Below are 18,989 nucleotides of genomic sequence, written 5' to 3'. Positions count from 1 at the left end.
GGGCTGCTCCAAGTTATTTTGCATTCTTTCTTTGGAGATGAGAGTTCATGGATAGATGGATAATTGGTTGTTTTAATCTGGACTAAGCTTTCAGTCATTTGGATAGATTCTGTCCACTAAATAAGAAAAATAAGTAAGTGACACTTGTTAGCTAACATGAAATAGTAGTAATGTTTATACTCACTCAGCCTTCACAGCCACCCTGTGAGATGGGCAGTACTGCTATCCTTGCTTTACAGATGGGGAAACTAAGGCACAGGGCAGTTATGTGATTACTTTCCTGGCTCTGTTCAGCTCTAAACCTAACCCCTAGGCTGTACCACCTCATCACCTGAGGCCGAGACTCACCCTGTGATTACGGAATGCATGCAGGCTCTCTCCACTCTGACGCCCACACCCAGAAGCCTCGTTGGAGGATAAGGGGGCTTAACAGCTTGGAGGTCATGCAGATCTGGGTTGCAGGCCCAGTCCTGTGTGGCCTCAGTTTTCCTATCTGTAAAATGGGGACAATCGTGGCACCCACTTCCCAGTTGTGGAGAGGACTCAGGTGATGGAGGCAACTCATTCTTTTGGGGTTCAGCACAAGGTGGGCATCCCTCAGTGGTCGGCAGGCTTGGGGGTGGGCTCCGGATCCAGGTCCTAGAGGAGCAGACCCCAGCAGCTTGTGGTTTGAGCCATGCCCTTCAGCTGTTGGTTTCCTCTGCTGACTCTCAGGTATGATAAACAAAGTCCCTGAAAGTGAAGTTGGAGAGTTGAGTGCCAGGGACACAGAGGGATTGGAACCCACTCTCATAGAGTGCCCAGCCCAGCGGTTCAGTTCACAAGGAGGAGGATGACAAGGACAATAATAATGGGCCAAGCACAGTGGCTCATGTCTATAATCCCACACGTTGGCAGGCTGAAGTGGGAGGATCGCTTGAGGCCAGGAGTTCAAGACAACATAGTGGGCAACATAGTGAAACCCCGACCGTACAAAAAATAAAAAAATTAGCCAGGCATGGTGTCGCACACCTGTAGTCCCAGCTACTCAGGAAGCTGAGGTGGGAGAATAACTTGAGCCCATGAGTTTGAGGCTACAGTGAGCTATGATCGTGCCATTGCACTTCAACCTGGTTGACAGAGCAAGACCAGGTCTCAAACAAACAAAAAATGAAGTTAATGATAAGACAATGTCAAGTTCAGAGACCTCTGAGCACTGTCCAGGATTATACATGTGATCTTAGTGATTTTTCCATTTCGGAGCATGTGAAAATGAGGCACAGAGCTGCTCAAGTTCACACAACCAGGAGTGCAGAACCCAGGCCTGATTCCAGGTTTCCCCGTCACCAGGACCTGTAAACCTGGCCTGCCCATGGGGACGCCAGGTGTGTTGTCCCCGACAAGAGCTCAGGGGAAGGAAAGCGTGGGGTTAAATACAGATCTGTGGTTTTGGAATGTGTGAACATGCAAATGTGTCGACCTGTGCGTCTGTCACCGTGGCCAGCCATGTGCCTGTTTGCCCAAGCATAGGGTGTGAACCAGTGTATGTGTTTCTGCTTTTGTGGGTATGTGTGAGAGTGGCGGGTTGTCCTCAATGGTGTTTCTGCTTGTGTATCTGTGCCCATGGAAATCTGTCTGTGTGTACACAAGCTTGTTGGCCTTCCTATCTTTGGGACTGTGTAGGAGTGCTGGCAGCATGTCTGTACCTTTGGTTTTGTTTCGTTTTGTTTTTGTTTTTGAGACAGAGTCTCGTGCTGTCACCCAGGCTAGAGTGATCTCAGCTCACTGCAACCTCCGCCTCCCGGGCTCAAGTGACTCTCCTGCCTCAGCCTCCAGAGTAGCCATGATTACAGGCATGTGCCACCATGCCTGGCTAATTTTAATTTTTTTAGTAGAGCTGAGGTTTCACCAGGTTGGCCAGGCTGGTGTTGAACTCCTGGCCTCAAGTGATCCTCCCACCTTGGCCTCCCAAGGTGCTGGGAGTACAGGTGTGAGCCACCGTACCCAGCCATGTTTGGCCATGCATCTTTGAATGCATTTATGTGCGGTGTGCATATACTTGTATGTTTCTGTATGGCCATTTGTAGGTGGGTCTTCACAGAAACATGTATTTTTGTGGCCAGTTTGTGAGTGTGGATGGTGGTGTGGCTATGTTTTTGACTGTGTCTCTGTGGGGTCATCCATCTACACGAGTGTGCATGGGTCTGTGTAGACATAAATGTGCTTGTTTTGGTATTTTGTGACTGGCAAAAGAGGTGCTGGCTGTGTGTCCAAGTCTCTGGGTTTCTCTATCAGTGTGTCATTCTGTGTGTCTGCCTCTATGGATGTACATACATACGTGGTTTTGTCTGGTTTTGTACCTGTATATCTGGGTCTTTGGGATTCCCTGTGTGTGTGTGTGTGCGCGCGCGTGTGTGTGTATGTATGTGTAGCATTTCTGGGGATCTTACTGCAACAGATACTGCATGCACATGCGGGCGTGCACACACACACCCCCCTCCCTCCTGTCCCCTAAAACGGCCCTGTTAAGGACCCCATGGAGCAATGAGATCGGGGGTCAGTGGGCTCTTGGGCAGTCAGGCTGGGTGACCTTAGGCCCTGGCTGGGCCCAATTCCCAGGGGCCAGCCGCCTCAGCCCAGAAGCTCTTGGAGGCGTGTGTGTGTGTGTGTGTGTGTGTTCACAACCCTGTCCTCCACAGTCCTCCTGGCCTCTCCAGCCTGCCTGCTGGCTGCCTGTTGCTCCTCCATCTGAACTGAGAGAGTTAACCTAGCGGGCCAGGGCGGTCTGGGCTGGGGGCCGCCCCCTGGCCCCCCTCCAGCCCCAGCTCCAGTTACAGCTGCTGGTTGGGGAGGGCAAGGGTGGGGTGGGGCTGGGAGGGGAGCCTGTTGGGGGCGGCGCGTCCAGCTCTGGGCCAGGGGGTCCAAAGTGCTCAGCCCCCGGGGCACAGCAGGACGTTTGGGGGCCTTCTTTCAGCAGGGGACAGCCCGATTGGGGTGAGCGTCCCCCACTCCTTCCCTCCAGGCCTCACCCCTGGTCTGGCTGGGCCGCCTATTTTGGGAGCAGTAGTGGCCAGCCCGAGGCTTCCCAGGCAGGCCAACCTAAGAGGGAGGGAGTGTGGTTGGGGCAGTGGGTTCTGCAGGGTGGGATGTGGGCGACTCCTCCCTGCCCTGCTGGTGCGTGTGCACCCTGGCAGGGTGTGGAATTCGGACACACACATGTGTAGGGCTGGTTGCGTCACTGTGTGGGGGCACCGGAGGCCCAGAGGAGGAGTACTGGATGCCTGACGGTGTTTACACCCCACGTCCTGCTCCAACCAGAAGTTTGGGGAGAGGTTGTTGTTCATGTCCATTCCGGCCCCTGTGTGTGTGTGTGTGTGTGTGTGTGTGTGTGCGCGCGCGCGTGCGCGTGCGCGCGCATCCCTGCCCCAGCAGTGTCTTCTCTCTCTCAGGCCCACTGGCCTGGGCCTCATGTCACTTGCCTGACATCCGATTGTGAAAGATGTCACCCAGAGGCAGGCAGAAGGGCTGTCTTTTCCTTTCCTCGTTGCTGCCCAGGGAGGAGACAGGGTGGCCTTTCCCACAGGGGCAGCCTGTGGCGATGTGGCAGCTGGGCCTCACCCGGGCAGGGCTGTGCGTGACCCCCTGAGTGGGGGAAGGCAGGCTGTTGCCATGGTGGCCTGAGCGAGCCGAATTCCTCCAGGGTGAAGTGGGAGATATTTATACCCGGGGTCAGGCTGGGAGCCGGCAGGCGGAGAGGGCAGGGAGCTGGGATTTCGCGGGGCACAGTGAGGCCGGGCGTGTAGGCAGGTGGGACTTGGGCGTGCCCCGCTGTCTCCTGCTCCGTGTTTGTGTGAGGCAGCGCCTCCTCTGCCCTGCCAGGGTAGGTCTGGGGATCGGGGGCCTGCTGTGGGAGGTGGAGGCCCGAGGGAGGCCCCCAGGGACTGTGTGTCTCACCCCTGTCCCTGCTACATTGTGTTGGTGTGTGAACCCATCGTGGAGGTTGTTTTGGTGACACTGTGTCCCCACGAAGCTGGGGATACCCCTGTTTCTGGGAGCCACCAAGCTAGAGGATGAATGCTTCGGTGATTCAGTCCCCAGACTATCTCTGACTTAATCCCTTGGGTTCAAGCCCTATGTGGGAGAGCAAGGGCACACACTGCCTAACCTGTTGTGTCCCCCCCAGGACAATGGCGTCTCTTGGCCACATCTTGGTTTTCTGTGTGAGTCTCGTCACCATGGCCAAGGCAGGTGAGTGCAGGGGAGGCTGCCTGCTACCCACCTCAGCCCCAGGGGTGGCGGCGGGGACTGAAACCCCAAGAAAGAACCAAGTTGGAGACCGCAACCTAGACTGAGTCGGCTGGGGTACCAAGAAGTTTGAGGGTCTCCACGTGGGGTCCAGTCACAGGCTGGCATTTGGGGGAAGGGAGAGGAAGCCCCGGATCAGGCAAAGGTGGGGTGGGATGGGGCTGAATCCCTGGTGGGATAACTGGGTCACAGGCAACCTGCCATGAATCAGGGAGCTGGGGCAGTTAGGTGCCCCCTGCCCCATCTGGGACAGTGCAGGGGGGCAGCTGGGACCCAGAGAGGGTGGGCAGCCTGCCTAGACACCCTCAGACTCTCAGCCCAGCAAGGCAGAGCCCCCAGTGGTCTCCTTATGCCCCTCCCTGTCCAGGACCCCAGGAAGCATATTCAACCCCTGATTTCTCTCTTTCCAGAAAGTCCAAAGGAGCAAGACCCGTTCACTTATGGTGAGTGGGGGGTCTAATTCTGAGAGTTTTGGGGGAGATCCTGGCTTTGCTGCTCCTTTGATTCACCCTCCTCCAGAGTCCCAGTATGAAATCTCTGTCATTCTCCTTCCCTCTATTTTGTCCTTCCTTTCTGATTCCACCTGTCTGCGTCTTTCCCTGTCTGTGTCTCTCTGTGTCACTGTCTATGTGATACCTCTCTGGTTCTCTTTCTCTTGCCTGGGTCTCTCTCAGCATCTCGTGGCCCATCCTCTGCTGTTTCCCATCTTCTCTCCCCCTGTCCCCCTCCTCCCTGCCCCCTCCCTCCCTTTCCTATATACCTCTCTCCTCTCCCTGGTCCCCCACTTTCCTCCTCCCATATCTGCTCCCCCTTAATTGATCTTATTTCCCCGCTTCTCCCTGCTGGTCCTTTCTCCCTGTTCCCTCCTCCCCAATTTACCCCTCTCCTATTCTCCCTCCTCTCCTCCCTGCCCTCACCTTCCCTGCTCTGCTGCTCACAGACTACCAGTCCCTGCGGATCGGAGGCCTCATCATCGCCGGGATCCTCTTCATCCTGGGCATCCTCATTGTGCTCAGTGAGTGCCCCTAGCCCCCGCCCTCTACCCCCGCCTCTCCCTGGCCCCGCCTCTCCCTGGCCCCGCCTCTCCCTGGCCCCGCCTCTCCCTGGCCCCGCCTCTCCCCCCAGCTCCCCGGGCCCGCCCCCTTGTCCCCTTCGCCCTGGCCCCGCCTCGCCCCGCCCCAACCCCTCCCAGGCCTTGCCCCGCCTACCCTGCCTTGGCTCCCCGGCCTACGGTCTCGCTTCTAGCCCCGCCCCGTCCCCCAAGTCCCGCCCCTCGCGAGGGTGAGCTGGAGCTACAGCGCCGCTTGGCGTCCGCCGGTGGGGAGCCTCAGCCTCTCCTACTTCTCCACGCCCACAGGCAGAAGATGCCGGTGCAAGTTCAACCAGCAGCAGAGGTAAGACGCCCCTCCCCGCCCTCCTTCGCCCGCTCCTGCTCTGGAGTGCGCCGCAGGTGAGGCGGGGAGTCCGCCTGACCTGCAGCCCGATCCCCGTCAGCGACTATGTATTAAGCACCTACTATGTACCACGGCCCAAGCCAGGCCCTGGGACCAAGCGAGGAAAAAACCTACCGCCCTTCCTGGCCGAGCTCCCAGCCTAGTGGAGGCGGTGGCCGTGGGTTCCAACAGCCCCACAGATAGAAAAATCACAAAGCGTGATAACACAAAGTGCAGGAAAGAAAGAACGGCGGTGAAATGAGATCATCTCACACGCGGCCCAGTTTAGCTTAGAGTCCTGTTCCTAGCTCTTTGATTCCTCTTCAAATAAAATGTTAAAGCATGGACAATGTGTGAATATGTTAGAACAATTATAGATATTATCATAAGCAGTAGCTAATATTTATTGGGTGTGTACCACGTGTCAGATACGGTTTCACTTCCTCTGGGAGGGAGGTGCTGTTATTAAGCCCATTTTACAGATAAAGAAACTGAGACACAGGGAGGTAAAGTCACTTTGTTCAAGATCACTCAAGTGGAAGATGGGGGGTTCTGGGTTTCCAACCCAGGCCATCTCATGACAGTCTGCCAAGTCCCCTTGACTATCCCTCCCTTACCAACTTCACATCCCTGCCCCCAAATCCGCGGAGGTACTCACTGTTAACCGGCTTGGAAGCCCCCTGCAAAGCACTTAAGCTGCTCCTGGGTGCTTCTTATTTCTGGCGGACCCCGAGCCTGTTCTTCGTCCATATCTGGGCCTCGTTACACCAGTCTGGGAAAGGAGGCTTGTACTGGGGGTTCCTAGAAGGGCAGCCTCTCCCCCTTTCCATCCCGAAGTCCCTCTGCCTCTGTCTTCCCAGGACTGGGGAACCCGATGAAGAGGAGGGAACTTTCCGCAGCTCCATCCGCCGTGAGTCTGGGGAGACTGCGGGTATTTTGGGGAGAGGGCTGGTTCCAAGGACCCCTTTTCCTGGCCCTCCCCGGCTGCGTAGAGGGAGGGGCTGGATCTGAAAGCGGAGGGCGGGGAGTTGCCCCGCCTGCCCAGGAGCTGGGGATGCCCCTCCTGATGACCCCCGATCTCCGTGTTCCCCCCAGGTCTGTCCACCCGCAGGCGGTAGAAACACCTGGCGCGATGGAATCCGGCCAGGTGCTGCAGCTCTGACATGGCAGTGGGTGGGAAGGAGGGAGGAAGGAAAGGCGGGAGAGGGAGGGGGCCAAGTGCCAGGGTTGGAGGGCGGCGAGGGGTGGTGCTGGACTTCCCCCCTCGCCTTTCACTCACCCTTTTCACCCCACAGGACTCCCCTGGCACCTGACGTCTCCCACGCTCCACCTGCGCGCCCACCGCCCCCTCCGCCGCCCCTTCCCCAGCCCTGCCCCGGCAGACTCCCCCTGCCGCCCAGACTTCCAATAAAACGTGCGTTCCTCTCGACAGCACTTTGTCGGTCTCGGTCCCTCAGCGCGAAAGCCCAGCGCCCCTGGGCCCCAGCAGGGGGCGCCCCACCCTAGAGGAAGGGGCGGGGACGACGGTGGTGGGCGGGGGCGGGGGCGGGGGTGGCCTGCACGGGGGCGGGCTCCCCGGGCCCCCATTGGCTGCAGGCCCCCCCACGCCAGGGCTCCCCCCAGCTCCCCCCCATATCGGTCCGTCCTGCTTCCAGCTGCTGCAGCGCGCCTTCGCCGCCAAAGCATCCAGCAGCCCCCTGCTCCGGCCCAGCATGGCGACCCCGACCCAGACCCCCACAAAGGGTGAGCGTCGTCTGGGGAGGGGGTTGCAGGGGGGGCTCCGGGATCTGAGAGCCTAGGAGAGAGGGTGTCGGGAGATTCCAGCAATGGTAAGGCAGGGGAGTGGGGGGAGGGAGGTCTGCTCCTTCTGTGGGCGGAGGCCCCTGTAATGCAGCCCCCCGATCGCCCCTCCGGGTCTCTGGGACACCCCCTCCCCGGCGGGTGTCCTGTGCCAGACCTGCGGTTGGAGAGTGGCAGTCCCGGGAGAAGGGATGCTCGGACAGGTCGCTATGGCAACCGGGTGGCTGGTCCCGCACCGTGGTGGTAGCAGACGGGAAGAGATGAGCTTGCAGGGTGGGAGCGGGTGGGTCTGCGGCCAGAGACGTTCTGGAAGATTTCAGGGTCCCTGGGGTGGGCAAGGGAAGGGGAGGAGGTTCATGTCCCTCTTCTTTCCAGTGCTGTCTCCTAGGGTGTGTGTTTCCTGAAACCCTTGACAGCCAGGTTCAGAGGAAAGGAGTGAGAGCTGAAGGAAGAGACAGCGAGAAGGGATATAGCAAGAGATGGACAGGGAGAACCTGGAAGGGACAGAGACCCAGAGGCAGGAGATCCAGAGTCACAGATACAAAGACCCAGGAAGACAAATAGATGGACTCAGAGAGATTCCCAGTGGAGGCGAGTGGCAAAGAACGGTAGACAGAGATGCAGAGAGAGAGAGAGAAAATGAGAGCCTGTGAGATAGCGGGAATGAGACTGCTATGGAGAGAGAAGCAGAGAGACGGAGGGAGAGAGACGGACCCATGGGGGAAGAGGGGAATAGAAAGAGAAGGAAGCAGTGTGGGGTGGGGCCCAAACCACTGCAGTGAACCCCCATGGGTGGGAATAGGGTGATGGGACCCTCCTTCCCAGCCCACAGCAGGGGTGTTTTCCAATCCCAGAGGTGTACCTGGGTATGCACCTAACTGCCCCTACTGCCCCCATCCAGCCGCACACTGATTTCCATTCCACACCCATTAACCCAGTTATGCACCCAGTTGAACACCCACTTCCACCGTTGCCCCCTAATAGCCCCCATTGCTAAGCCTGCTTCTGCAGAGGAGCAAGGCACAGACTGCTTCAAGAGGGAGCGGGTGCCCAGCTAGGGTCTCCAGCACTGAGGGCAGGGGATGGACCAGGGGTGTTGAGAAGCCCCTGGCCGTGAAGGGAACCCCAATTCCACTTGGATGACTCCCTCCCTTCCGTGCTTCCCAGAAGGCGGGGGCTGCTGCACTGAGCCATATCTGCAGAATCCGAAGCAGGGCGGGGGGTGGGGGGGGCTGCAGAGGCTGGAAGCCACCCTAGGGAGAGGGGGCAGGGCTGAGGCAGCAGGCCTGGCGGGAGCCCAGGGCTTCTTTTTGCAGAGGTGGTGGTTAACAGGATCGATGGCAGCAGACGGGCAGAGGTGGGAGGACAGACTCCTCAACCCCACCTCCTCTGCCTCCCCCTTTCCCAGTCACAGCATGAGAGGGGACCGCGGGTCTCGGGAAATCCCGGGGGAGGAAAAGCATGTTGTGCATTGCAAACTGCTTAAGGAAACTAATTAATGAATTGTTGGGGAGCGAGGGGGGAAGAAGGGAGATTGTCTCCCTCCGCCCTGCCAGAGAACGGGCGGGAGAATTAGGGGTGAACAGAAGAGGGATGCATGAGCACAGCTGGGTCCGGGTCCCTGTCCCTGAAATGGACCCTCAGCTTGGCCAGAAGCCAGTCCTGCAGGGGCAACAGCAGGAGGTGCAAAAGGAGGGGAGAGGGTCAAGATTGAAACCCGCATCTTACACAGGACCTCACAAGGGACCCCACCCAGCCTGGGATGCCGGGACCTATCACCTCTCTTCACCTCACAGATGCCCCAGTTACCATAGCAACCACCTCCTTCCTGATATCTCCTTGGCAGCTGGCCAGGAGTAGTGCACATTCCTTTGCCTGACTCCTGGCCCCACCCTTAGCCCAGCCACGCCTGGGGGCCCAGGTTGCTGGGGCAGCAGGGACCAGAGGAGGATCTCCTGCATGGAACACCAGATTCTGGGACAGGTGCTCACCCAGTGGGCTCCTGATAACTTTGGGGAAGGGCAGGTGTGTGGAAAAGACTAGTGAGACAATCCACCTTTTGCAGCCTCCTGCAGCCTAGGACCGCCTCATAATCATTCCTTCATTCATTCATCCCAGAAAACTTGGAGAGCCTTTCATAAATGTCAGGATGAACAGCAGCGATGAGTCAAACAAATTTACTCACTCTCTGGTGGGGAAACTTACACAGAGCACAAGGGACCCTGAAGCAGTGTTTCACCATCTTGGCGCTTTTGAGTATTACGATCACAATTTTCACTTTATTCAAATATTCCTCACACTGCTATTTATTTAATTTTTTTCCTTCAAATGATTAGCTTTTTTACTTTTATTTTTTGAGACAGGGTCTCACTCTGTCACCCAGGCTGGAGTGCAATGGTACGATCACAGCTCACTGCAGCCTCAAAGTCCTGGGCTCAATCTATCCTCCCACATCAACCTCCCAAGTAGCTGGGACTACAAGGCATTCCCCGCTACACCCAGCTAATTTTTGTATTTTTTGTAGAGACAGGTTTTGCCATGTTTCCCAGGCTGGTCTCAAACTCCTGGGCTCAAGCAATTCACCTGCCTTGGCCTCCCAAAGTGCTTAGGATTACAGGCGTGGGCCACCATGCCCAACCCAGGATTAGCTTTTTAAAAACAATGAGCTTTATTTTATAGCACCATCACAACTGGAAAATTCACCATTTTCTTCTTCTTTTTTTTTTTTTTGAGACAGACTCTCGCTCTGTCATCCAGGCTGGAGTGCAGTGGCACAATCTTGGCTCACTGCAACCTCTGCCTCCCGGGTTCAAGTGATTCTTCTGCCTCAGCCTTCCAAGTAGCTGGGACTACAGGGGTGCACCACCACATCCAGCTAATTTTTGTATTGTTAGTACAGACGGGGTTTCACCATATTGGCCAGGCTGGTCTCGAACTCCTGACCTCGTGATCCGCCCACCTTGGCCTCCCAAAGTGCTGGGATTACAGGCATTAATCATCATGCCCAGCTGGAAAATTCGTCTTCTTTTTGCCTTAAATTGAAGGCAGCATAAGAGCAATCTGAAGCAGGTGATTTCGCTTTTGTGGGTCTGGTGTCCCCCTGGCAGGAAATGGGGATGAAGATAGCACCCATATGAAAGAGTTGCTATGAAGATTAAGAGTAAATGCACTGATATCCGTCAGATGCTTAGCAGGGAGGCTGGAATGGAGTCAGAGCTACCCCTTGCTGGTTACATCAATAAATAAAGGAGAAAACCAAATAATGCCACAAAATTCTGCCTAGATTTTATTGCCTGCTGAAGATTCGGAGCCCAAGGCCTGTTTTCTCTTAGGTAAAGGGGGAGATTAACAAGGGTTGGAAGGTGTTAAAGATACCTCAGCACCAACCTAAGACATCCTCTTTGAAGACTGGACAGAGACCTGGGAAGGGTAAACTTACACATTGTGTGAATCATGGTCTTTCTTTGGGGCCACCTCTATCAGTCAGTTTCAGCTAGAGTATGCTGCGGTAACAAACAGGTGTTGCTTTGGGGCCACTTCTGTCAGTCAGTTTCAGCTAGAGTATGCTGCAGTAACAAATAGTACCAAAAGTCTCAGGGGTTTATGACAACCAGGTTCACTTCTCACTTAGGCTATATGTGCATCACAGGTTGACCAGTCACCAAAGAAAACCAGAGCAGTCAGCATTGTGAACATTCAGGCCATCAGGCTAGAAGTGAAACAGAGCTTTGGCCTGGAGGCCTGAATGTTCCTGAATGTTTAAACGCCCCAGCCTGGAAGTGACAATGCACTTCTACTCACAGTTCCTTGGCCAGAATTAGTCACATGGCCCTATCCAACCTCCAGGGAGCCATCCATCTCTGAGCCTGGAAGGGGGAAGAAGAGCACCCATGATATCAGGCATCACCCTGGCACCCCTCACCCTCTCGCCATGTGGCAGACAGTCTGCTGCCAAATTCTGCTCTAGGAAAGGCCAAATATGATAAGAACTGTCAGAGGCATTCGAGAGCCATCGGGATGAACTTGTTGAATGGGAAGGATGTTCTGAGCTCTCCTGCAGGGGAACGTGATTAGGACCAGGAAGGCAGGAAGTGGAGAAAAGTGCATCCAGAGGCACACACACATTTTATCCACATGTGAACATTTCTGAAATCATTATGTGTCTTCTAATGGATGGGGACATTTCACACGGTAGAGTTCCAAACATATTTACACACACACACACACACACACACAAAGGGAAAACCATTACAAACTCAATTTTGAATCTTTTTTTTTTTGAGATGGAGTCTCGCTCTGTCGCCCAGGCTGGAGTTCAGTGGCCAGATCTCTGCTCACTGCAAGCTCCGCCTCCTGGGTTCACACCATTCTCCTGCCTCAGCCTCCTGAGTAGCTGGGACTACAGGCGCCCGCCACCACGCCTGGCTAATTTTTTGTATTTTTTTTTTTTTTTTTTTTTTTTGAGACGGAGTCTCGCTCTGCCGCCCAGGCTGGAGTGCAGTGGCCGGATCTCAGCTCACTGCAAGCTCCGCCTCCCGGGTTTACGCCATTCTCCTGCCTCAGCCTCCCAAGTAGCTGGGACTACAGGCGCCCGCCACCTCGCCCGGCTAGTTTTTTGTATTTTAGTAGAGACGGGGTTTCACCGTGTCAGCCAGGATGGTCTCGATCTCTTGACCTCCTGATCCGCCCGTCTCGGCCTCCCAAAGTGCTGGGATTACAGGCTTGAGCCACCGCGCCCGGCCTTTTTTTGTATTTTTTAATAGAGACGGGGTTTCACCGTGGTCTCGATCTCCTGACCTTGTGATCCGCCCGCCTCGGCCTCCCAAAGTGCTGAGATTACAGGCGTGAGCCACCGCGCCCGGACTCAAGTTTGAATCTTAAACTTGATGGTGTCTTAGAAATAAGTAATAATGGGCTGGATGCAGTGGCTCACATCTGTAATCCCAGCACTATGGGAGGCTGAGGCAGGTGGATCACTGAAGGTCAGGAGTTTGACACCAGACCAGCCAACACAGTGAAATCCTGTCTCTACTAAAAATACAAAAATTAGCCAGAAGTGGTAGTGCACACCTATAATCCCAGCACTTGGGAGGCTGAGGCAGGAGAATTGCTTGAACCTAGGAGGTGGAGGTTGCAGTGAGCTGAGATCGTGCCACTGCACTCCAGCCTGGGTGACAGAGTAAGACCCTGTCTGAAAGAAGGAAAGGAAAAGAGAGGGGAGGGGAGGGGAAGGGAGGGGAGGGGAAGGGAGGGGAGAGGAGGGGAGAGGAGAGGAGAGGAGAGAGGAGCGGAGAGGAGGAGTATGAATCAGCACAGCTTCTCTGTACTGGATGGAGTGTCAGGAGTGAGTGGATGACAGCAGTAGCAGCAGGTGCCTGTGGAAGCCCTCAGGTGACTGAGAAGTTTTAGGGAGTGTTTAGGGGAAGCTGAGACATTCATTGGACCACCAGTGGAAATGGGGTCTGTTTTAACCTTGTGACATCATGTGCAAGAGGGAGTGCGTCTGTGTTTTTCAGGGAATGAGTCCATAGCTTGCATCAGACCTCCACAGGGGTCCAGAACCAGGACTGCTATGTAGTTTGGGTAGATTGTACACTGCATAGAGGATGGTGCTGACTGATGGAGTGAGTAGGGGCTGGAATCCAGCTTGGGCTATGCTCTTCCAGCCTTGCGGCCTGCCATGAAGCCACATCATCCAAACCAAGGGGTCTCTATCTGACTTCCACAAAGAAGTTATTGGGCCCTCTATCTGGATCCTCAAAAATATTAAGAAATCCACTGTTAAGTTTTTTTTTTTTTCTTTCTCTTTTTCTCTGCTTCTTTCCCTCAGCTCCTGAGGAACCTGACCCATTTTACTACGGTGAGTGTTGGATTTGGGGATGGGGCTGGACTGGGGAGTGGCTGCAGGTGTTCCCACGTCGCTCCGGACATGGCTTCAGCTATGGCTACATGATATGTGCTGGGCCACTGGCCACAGGATCATATATATGGGTGTGGTTCACATCAGCTGGGTTCGTGGAGGGCAGAACCAGATGGGGGAGTGGGGGTGCCTCACCCTCTCTCTGAGCCCCCTTCAGGTCTCACCGGGATCTGGGCTGGTGCCTTTGTGTCGTCAGAGAAGCAGATGAAGGAAAATCTTAGAAGCAATGACTCTGAGGCCAGGCTGCCTGGATTTGAATCCTGCCTTATCCACTCACTAGCTGTATGGCCTTGGGCAAGTGACTTTGTCCCTCTGGGCCCTTCTGTAAACAAGGGACAGTCATAGTTCCCACCTACGAGGATTGTGGGAAAGATACGTGGCTGGTGCCATTAAATCTCCTCCATAGCATTGAAGCTCAAAAAAGTTACCCCAGGCCTGGTAGATCTGGCTCCAGTTTCCCCTCTGAACACCCTCCTGTTGCCCCCACCCCACCCCTTTGCTCATTCATACTTTTCCCCTAGGTGTCAATTTATCTCCCATCTCAGGGCCTTTGCATATGCCATGATTCCGCAGAAATGCTTCTCCTCTAGCTTTGTACACGGCTGGCTAAGGCTCCTCCTTATTCAGGCCTCAGATCAAACCTAGACTACTCTGCTGGGATAGGCCCTCCTGACTCCCTGGCAACGAAGAGCCACACCATGCCCAGCTGGAGTCGCATGACTTGTTTTGGAGGGGTTGTTTCTTTAATGCTTTATCAGAATATGAAAGTCATCTCCTTGAGGGTAGAGGCCTGGACCACTACTGGTACAGAGTGAGTGCTGCATAAATTCATATCTCAACAAATACTTAGCGGGCACAGGCTCTATGCCTGGCAATGCTCCAAGCAGCTGCAGACACTGCAATGAACCACACAGACAAGAATTCAGGAATGCAAGAATTCCTGCCCTCCTCCTGACCTTCCACTCAATGGAAAAGAGACAGATACTCAAGAAAACAAAATATGAAAATTATATATTAGACAAGAATATTATTGGCCAGGTGCGGTGGCTCATGACTGTAATCCTAGTGCTTTGGGAGGCCGAGGCAGGAGGATCGCTCAAGTCCAGGAGTTTGAAGCTGCAATGAACTATGATTGTGATTTTTTTTTTTTTTTGAGATAGAGTCTCACTCTGTGGCTCAGGCTGGAGTGCAATAGCACAATCTCGGCTCACTGCAACCCCCGCCTTCCAGGTTCAAGTGATTCTCCTGCCTCAGCCTCCCGAGTAGGTGGAACTACAGGCCCCCACACCACCACACCTGGCTAATTTTCATATTTTTAGTAGAGACAGGATTTCACCATGTTGGCTAGGCTGGTCTTGGACTCCTGACCTCAAGTGATCTGCTTGCCTTGGCCTCCGAAAGTGCTGGGATTACAGGCATGAGCCACTGTGCCCAGTTCTACAAAAAAAAAAATTTAAAAATTAGCTGGGCATGGTGGTGTGTGCCTGTAGTCTTAGCTACTTGGGAGGCTGAGCAGGGAGGATCTCTTGGAGCCCAAGAAGTGGAGGCTGCAGTGAGCCATAATTGCACCACTGCACCCCAGCCTGGGTGACAGAGTGACACCATGTCTCTTAAAAAAAAAAAAAAGACAAGAATATTATTAGGCAAGAATATTAGGTAAGAATAATTCCTGTGAAGTAAAGAAGGGAATGAGATCGGAAAGTGTGGAGGAGAGGATGGAAAATTCTGGACAGGACAGCCAGAGGTTTTGCTCACAGTGAAACAAAGCCTAGACATTGGTGAGGGAAGGAGCCATGTGGATATTTGGAGGAAGAGCTTTCAGGCTGCAGGAACAGCCAGTCATAGGATAGGAGAGGATAGCCCCGGGATAGGATCAGGCCGGATATACCCCAGGAACAGCGGGGAGGCCATTGTGGCTGGAGTAGGATTGATGGGGAGAGTGAGGTGGGGTGAGGTCCAAGAAGGAAAGGGACTGGATCCTATGGGACTTTGAGGGCCATAGTGAGGACTCTGGTTTCTACCTTGAGGGCAATGGGATGAGGAGGGCTCCGAGCGGAGGAGAGCCCAGATCTGACTCAAATGTTGATGGGTCCTTGTGGCTATCAGAGGTGGGAGTGCAGGCAGGCCAGCAAGAACCTAGAGAAGGCTGCTGCAGAGGCCAGATGGGCGACCATGGTGGACAGAACCAGGGCCAGGGCGGAGGTGGCAGAGGGAGAGTATTATGTATATATCCAGGGTGGAAAGTGCAGCGCGAGAGAGCAGGGGAGGAAAGCAGAGGATACAGAGGGCAAGGGGAGCTAATGGTGCCCAAGCCCACGCCCTACATCCTCACATCAGCCCCCTGAAGGAGGGTCCAGCGTGGCCCGCAGCCTCCCTGGGCGATTCTGGGCCCGTGGCCGGGCAACACAGAGCCAGGACTGAGGCTCCAGGTGGAGCCCAGGTGCTGTCCCTGCCTCGATGTCCCCCGTTATCTTCCCCAGACTACAACACGGTGCAGACTGTGGGCATGACTCTGGCAACCATCTTGTTCCTGCTGGGTATCCTCATCGTCATCAGTAAGTGTGACCCGTCCCTGGGCTGCCTGGGCCTCCGGTTCCTCTGCTGGCTTTCGTGCATATCCTACACCCTATGTCCTGTCTTCTTGTTCTGTCTCTCTCTCTCCCAACAGGCAAGAAGGTGAAGTGCAGGAAGGCGGACTCCAGGTCGGAGAGGTCTGGCAGCAGTGGGCAGAGAGTGGGAGGGGGCCTCGGGGTACCTCCCTAGCAGACGGGCAGGATCCGCTGGGCCTGCCATGTGTTTTTCCCCAAAGCCTATGGTTACTGAACCTCTTTCTACTTTTCTCTCTCATCTCTGCCTCCACAGCCCAACCTGCAAATCCTGTAAGTCCGAGCTTCCCTCTTCAGGTGAGGGTGAGAAACTGTGGTTCTGGGAGGGTTTTGGGAAGTCTTGTGGATGGACTGGGCAGGGGGGCTGCCCGCAGATATCACAGGACAATTCCCTAGGAAGTTGAGGAAATGCCGCAGATGAAAGATGCTAAACCTGGCTGGGCGCGGTGGCTCATGCCTGTAATTCCAGTACTTTGGGAGGCCGAGGTGGGCAGATCACCTGACGTCAGGAGATTGAGACCAGCCTGGCCAACATGGTGACACCCCGTCTCTACTAAAAATACAAAAATTAGCTGGGCATGGTGGTGCACACCTGTAATCCCAGCTACTCAGGAGACTGAGGCAGGAGAATCACCTGAACCTGGGAGGCAGAGGTTTCAGTGAGCTGAGATCGTACCACTCCACTCCAGCCTGGGTGACAGAGTGAGACTCTGTCAAAAAAAAAAAAAAGAAAAAAAAAGAGAAAGGAAGGAAGGAAGGAAGAAAGGAAGGAGGGAGGGAGGGAGGGAGGAAGGGAGGAAGGGAGGGAGGGAGGGAGGAAGGGAGGGAGGGAGGGAGGGAGGGAGGGAGGAAGGAAAGGAGGGAGGAAGGGAGGGAGGGAAAAGAAAGATGATGCTAAACCGTGGGGAGGCAGTGAGATGTGACATGTCCCAGAGTCCACGGAGATTCCCAGAAACAAATGCTCAAGCCTATAAAAGCCAGGACATGCTGATTTCCCAGGAGAGGAAACTACAGGCCTGTGAAGAGAAGGGCCCCATGTGGGAGGAGCTCTGTCAGTCAGGAGGGAGAGACAGGGAGCACTGAGGAAGACGAGGAGAGGCTTTCCAGACTTGATCATTCAGATCCAGGATGAAATAGCCAAGGAAAAGGGACAGAGGGAGGGAGGGAAGGTTTCTGAATCGTTGCATCAAAATAACAAAAAGAGAGATGAATAGAATGCAGATTTTAGAATTCACATTGGAAAAGAACATATGGGATGCAGGGAGTGTGAGGATGGAGAAGAAAGCTGGGAAGCACAGGAGGGGGTAGAGTGGAGAGGATGGAGGTGTTCGGGAAGAATGTGGGAAGGAGGAGCCCAGGAAGGAAGGGGAGGAGGATGGGAGGAGGACGGCCTGCAGGGTGGAGGAGGGAGAATGGGTGCAAGCCTGGAAGGTGTAAAGGGAGAACGAGAGGGATGCAGGGCAAGCAAGCATGTCGATGAAAGATTCTGACTCCTTGGGGCTGTTAATTTTAATTATGTAAAAATATCTTGACCTGTTTTTAGTGGAAATGCAGCCTTTCCGGAGACTTGTAAAAAACCAGAAATGAGAATTTCTGTGTCTCCTATAAAGTTCTTATAACAATAACAAAAAAAAAAAGCAGGAGGGGCACACGGGTTATTCAGTGGTTGAGGGGTATTTGGTGTGGAATTTGTTTCAGGTTCCTTTTTTTTTTTTTTTTTTGAGACGGAGTCTTGCTCTGTCCTCCATTGCCCAGGCTGGGGTGCAGTGGCACGATCTCAGCTTACTACAACACTGCAACCTCTGCATCCCGGGTTCAAGCGATTCTCCTGCCTCAGCCTCCCAAGTAGCTGGGACTACAGGCACACACCACCACACCCAGCTAATTTTTATATTTTTAGCAGAGATGAGGGTTCATCGTGTTGTCCAGGCTGGTCTCAAACTCCTGACCTCAAAAGTGCTTGGATTACAGGCATGAGCCACCACGCTGGACCTGTTTCATGCTTATTTAATGAATTTTAAAACATGAACAGGGCACTTATGGATGCGTAGGGCAGCATGGGGGTTGGCCTTGTCACCCGGGGCACAGATGAAGACTTTGCACAGGTTTCTGGTCTCTCCTAGGTGAATGATGGTCTGGAGCCGGTAGGGAATGGGGGAATTCCCGTTGTAGCCAAATATTCAGGACAGGGAGTGTAGGAAAGGAGTGAGGGTGTAGGAGGAGATTGCGGATGGGAATGGGGATGGGGACTCCCTTTCTGGCAGGGGGACAGCCCCAAAAGCCCAGGTTGGGTCTGGGGCCGCCAGCCCCGTGGCAGGTGTTTCTCTCCATGACAGCAGCCAGAGGTGTCCCCAAGGGAACCAGGCATTAGAGTGTGGAAGGCAAGACAGCTCCTCAGTGTTAGCTCAGGGGTGACAGTCCCTGGGGTCTGGCTTCCATGGTGCCGGGGAATGGAGAGCCAACGAGCTGTGGGGAGGGAGGCAGTTTCCACCTCTCTGGTGGCTCACGCACTCCCCCTCTCTCCCCAGCCCCTGGTGGCGGCGGCGTGTAACACCTGCCCGAGGAACCTCCGCTGCCGACCCTGTCTGAGCGCGGGAGCCTGAGGACCGGGTGGAGGCGGTGGGGACCCAGCCGCGCGCCGGGAGCGCTCCCTGGAATGAGCCGCCCCACCCACCCCAAGGCTGGAGCCGCTGCACCCTGCTGTCCCTCCCCAGGCCTTGGCAATGATGATCCCCCAAAGAGCCCGTCTGCACCCCAGACCCGGGGCCTCAGGCCTCCAGCTCCTGGGATCCGGGAGTCCCTCCCGGCCCAGCCCCGCCAGCATCCCCGTGTACGGTCCCCCTGCACCTCCTTGTCTCATCCCCGAAGATCCGTCCCCCTGGGCCCTCAGTGTCCTTGTCTTGAGCTTAATAAATGTGCATTTGGTTTTTTCTCCTGTTCTGTCTG

At 55.0% G+C, this 18,989-nt stretch overlaps 2 protein-coding genes across 6 annotated transcripts; both read left to right on the top strand.

Annotated features, from left to right (window-relative positions):
* The first annotated feature begins 1,270 nt into the window (after positions 1–1,270).
* FXYD1 (FXYD domain containing ion transport regulator 1) lies at positions 1,271–18,975 on the top strand. 5 transcript variants are annotated; one of them, XR_004180329.1, is made up of 13 exons: positions 1,271–1,364; positions 4,163–4,227; positions 4,695–4,727; positions 5,225–5,299; positions 5,642–5,678; positions 6,578–6,627; positions 6,813–6,864; positions 7,013–7,131; positions 7,373–7,460; positions 13,348–13,377; positions 15,918–16,148; positions 16,300–16,340; positions 18,572–18,975. XR_004180329.1 is itself a non-coding variant. In XM_003915328.5 (8 exons), the coding sequence occupies exons 2-7, from the start codon at positions 4,167–4,169 to the stop codon at positions 6,833–6,835; spliced, it is 279 nt and encodes a 92-aa protein (XP_003915377.1). In that variant the 5' UTR covers positions 2,871–2,973; positions 4,163–4,166; the 3' UTR covers positions 6,836–6,864; positions 7,013–7,148. The 5 variants fall into 5 exon arrangements, 2 of the variants coding, with proteins under 2 accessions (XP_003915377.1, XP_003915380.1); XR_004180326.1 differs by lacking the exon at positions 1,271–1,364 and adding an exon at positions 2,871–2,973; XR_004180328.1 differs by lacking the exon at positions 1,271–1,364 and adding an exon at positions 3,732–3,859.
* On the top strand, positions 7,377–18,975 carry FXYD7 (FXYD domain containing ion transport regulator 7). Its single transcript, XM_021931002.2, has 6 exons — positions 7,377–7,460; positions 13,348–13,377; positions 15,918–15,992; positions 16,106–16,148; positions 16,300–16,340; positions 18,572–18,975. Exons 1-6 carry the CDS (start codon positions 7,430–7,432, stop codon positions 18,592–18,594), a joined length of 243 nt encoding a protein of 80 aa, XP_021786694.1. The 5' UTR covers positions 7,377–7,429; the 3' UTR covers positions 18,595–18,975.
* Positions 18,976–18,989: the final 14 nt, after the last annotated feature.

The sequence above is a fragment of the Papio anubis genome, chromosome 20 (assembly GCF_008728515.1).
Source record: "Papio anubis isolate 15944 chromosome 20, Panubis1.0, whole genome shotgun sequence".
NCBI classification, from domain to species: domain Eukaryota; kingdom Metazoa; phylum Chordata; class Mammalia; order Primates; family Cercopithecidae; genus Papio; species Papio anubis.
The sequence above is the reverse complement of the archived record's forward strand: the minus strand, read 5'-3'. Positions and strand labels throughout refer to the sequence as shown.

What these genes read in the sequence shown, in the direction of transcription:
- FXYD7 (XM_021931002.2), top strand. Translation starts at nt 7,430, where the DNA reads ATGGCGACCCCGACCCAGACCCCCACAAAGG. An exon ending in GCGGACTCCAGGTCGGAGAG is followed by an intron (nt 16,149 to 16,299) that starts GTCTGGCAGCAG and finishes CTGCCTCCACAG; the next exon opens with CCCAACCTGCAAATCCTGTA. An exon ending in GTCCGAGCTTCCCTCTTCAG is followed by an intron (nt 16,341 to 18,571) that starts GTGAGGGTGAGA and finishes CTCTCTCCCCAG; the next exon opens with CCCCTGGTGGCGGCGGCGTG.
- FXYD1 (XM_003915328.5), top strand. Translation starts at nt 4,167, where the DNA reads ATGGCGTCTCTTGGCCACATCTTGGTTTTCTGTGTGAGTCTCGTCACC. An exon ending in GCAAGACCCGTTCACTTATG is followed by an intron (nt 4,728 to 5,224) that starts GTGAGTGGGGGG and finishes TGCTGCTCACAG; the next exon opens with ACTACCAGTCCCTGCGGATC. An exon ending in TTTCCGCAGCTCCATCCGCC is followed by an intron (nt 6,628 to 6,812) that starts GTGAGTCTGGGG and finishes TGTTCCCCCCAG; the next exon opens with GTCTGTCCACCCGCAGGCGG.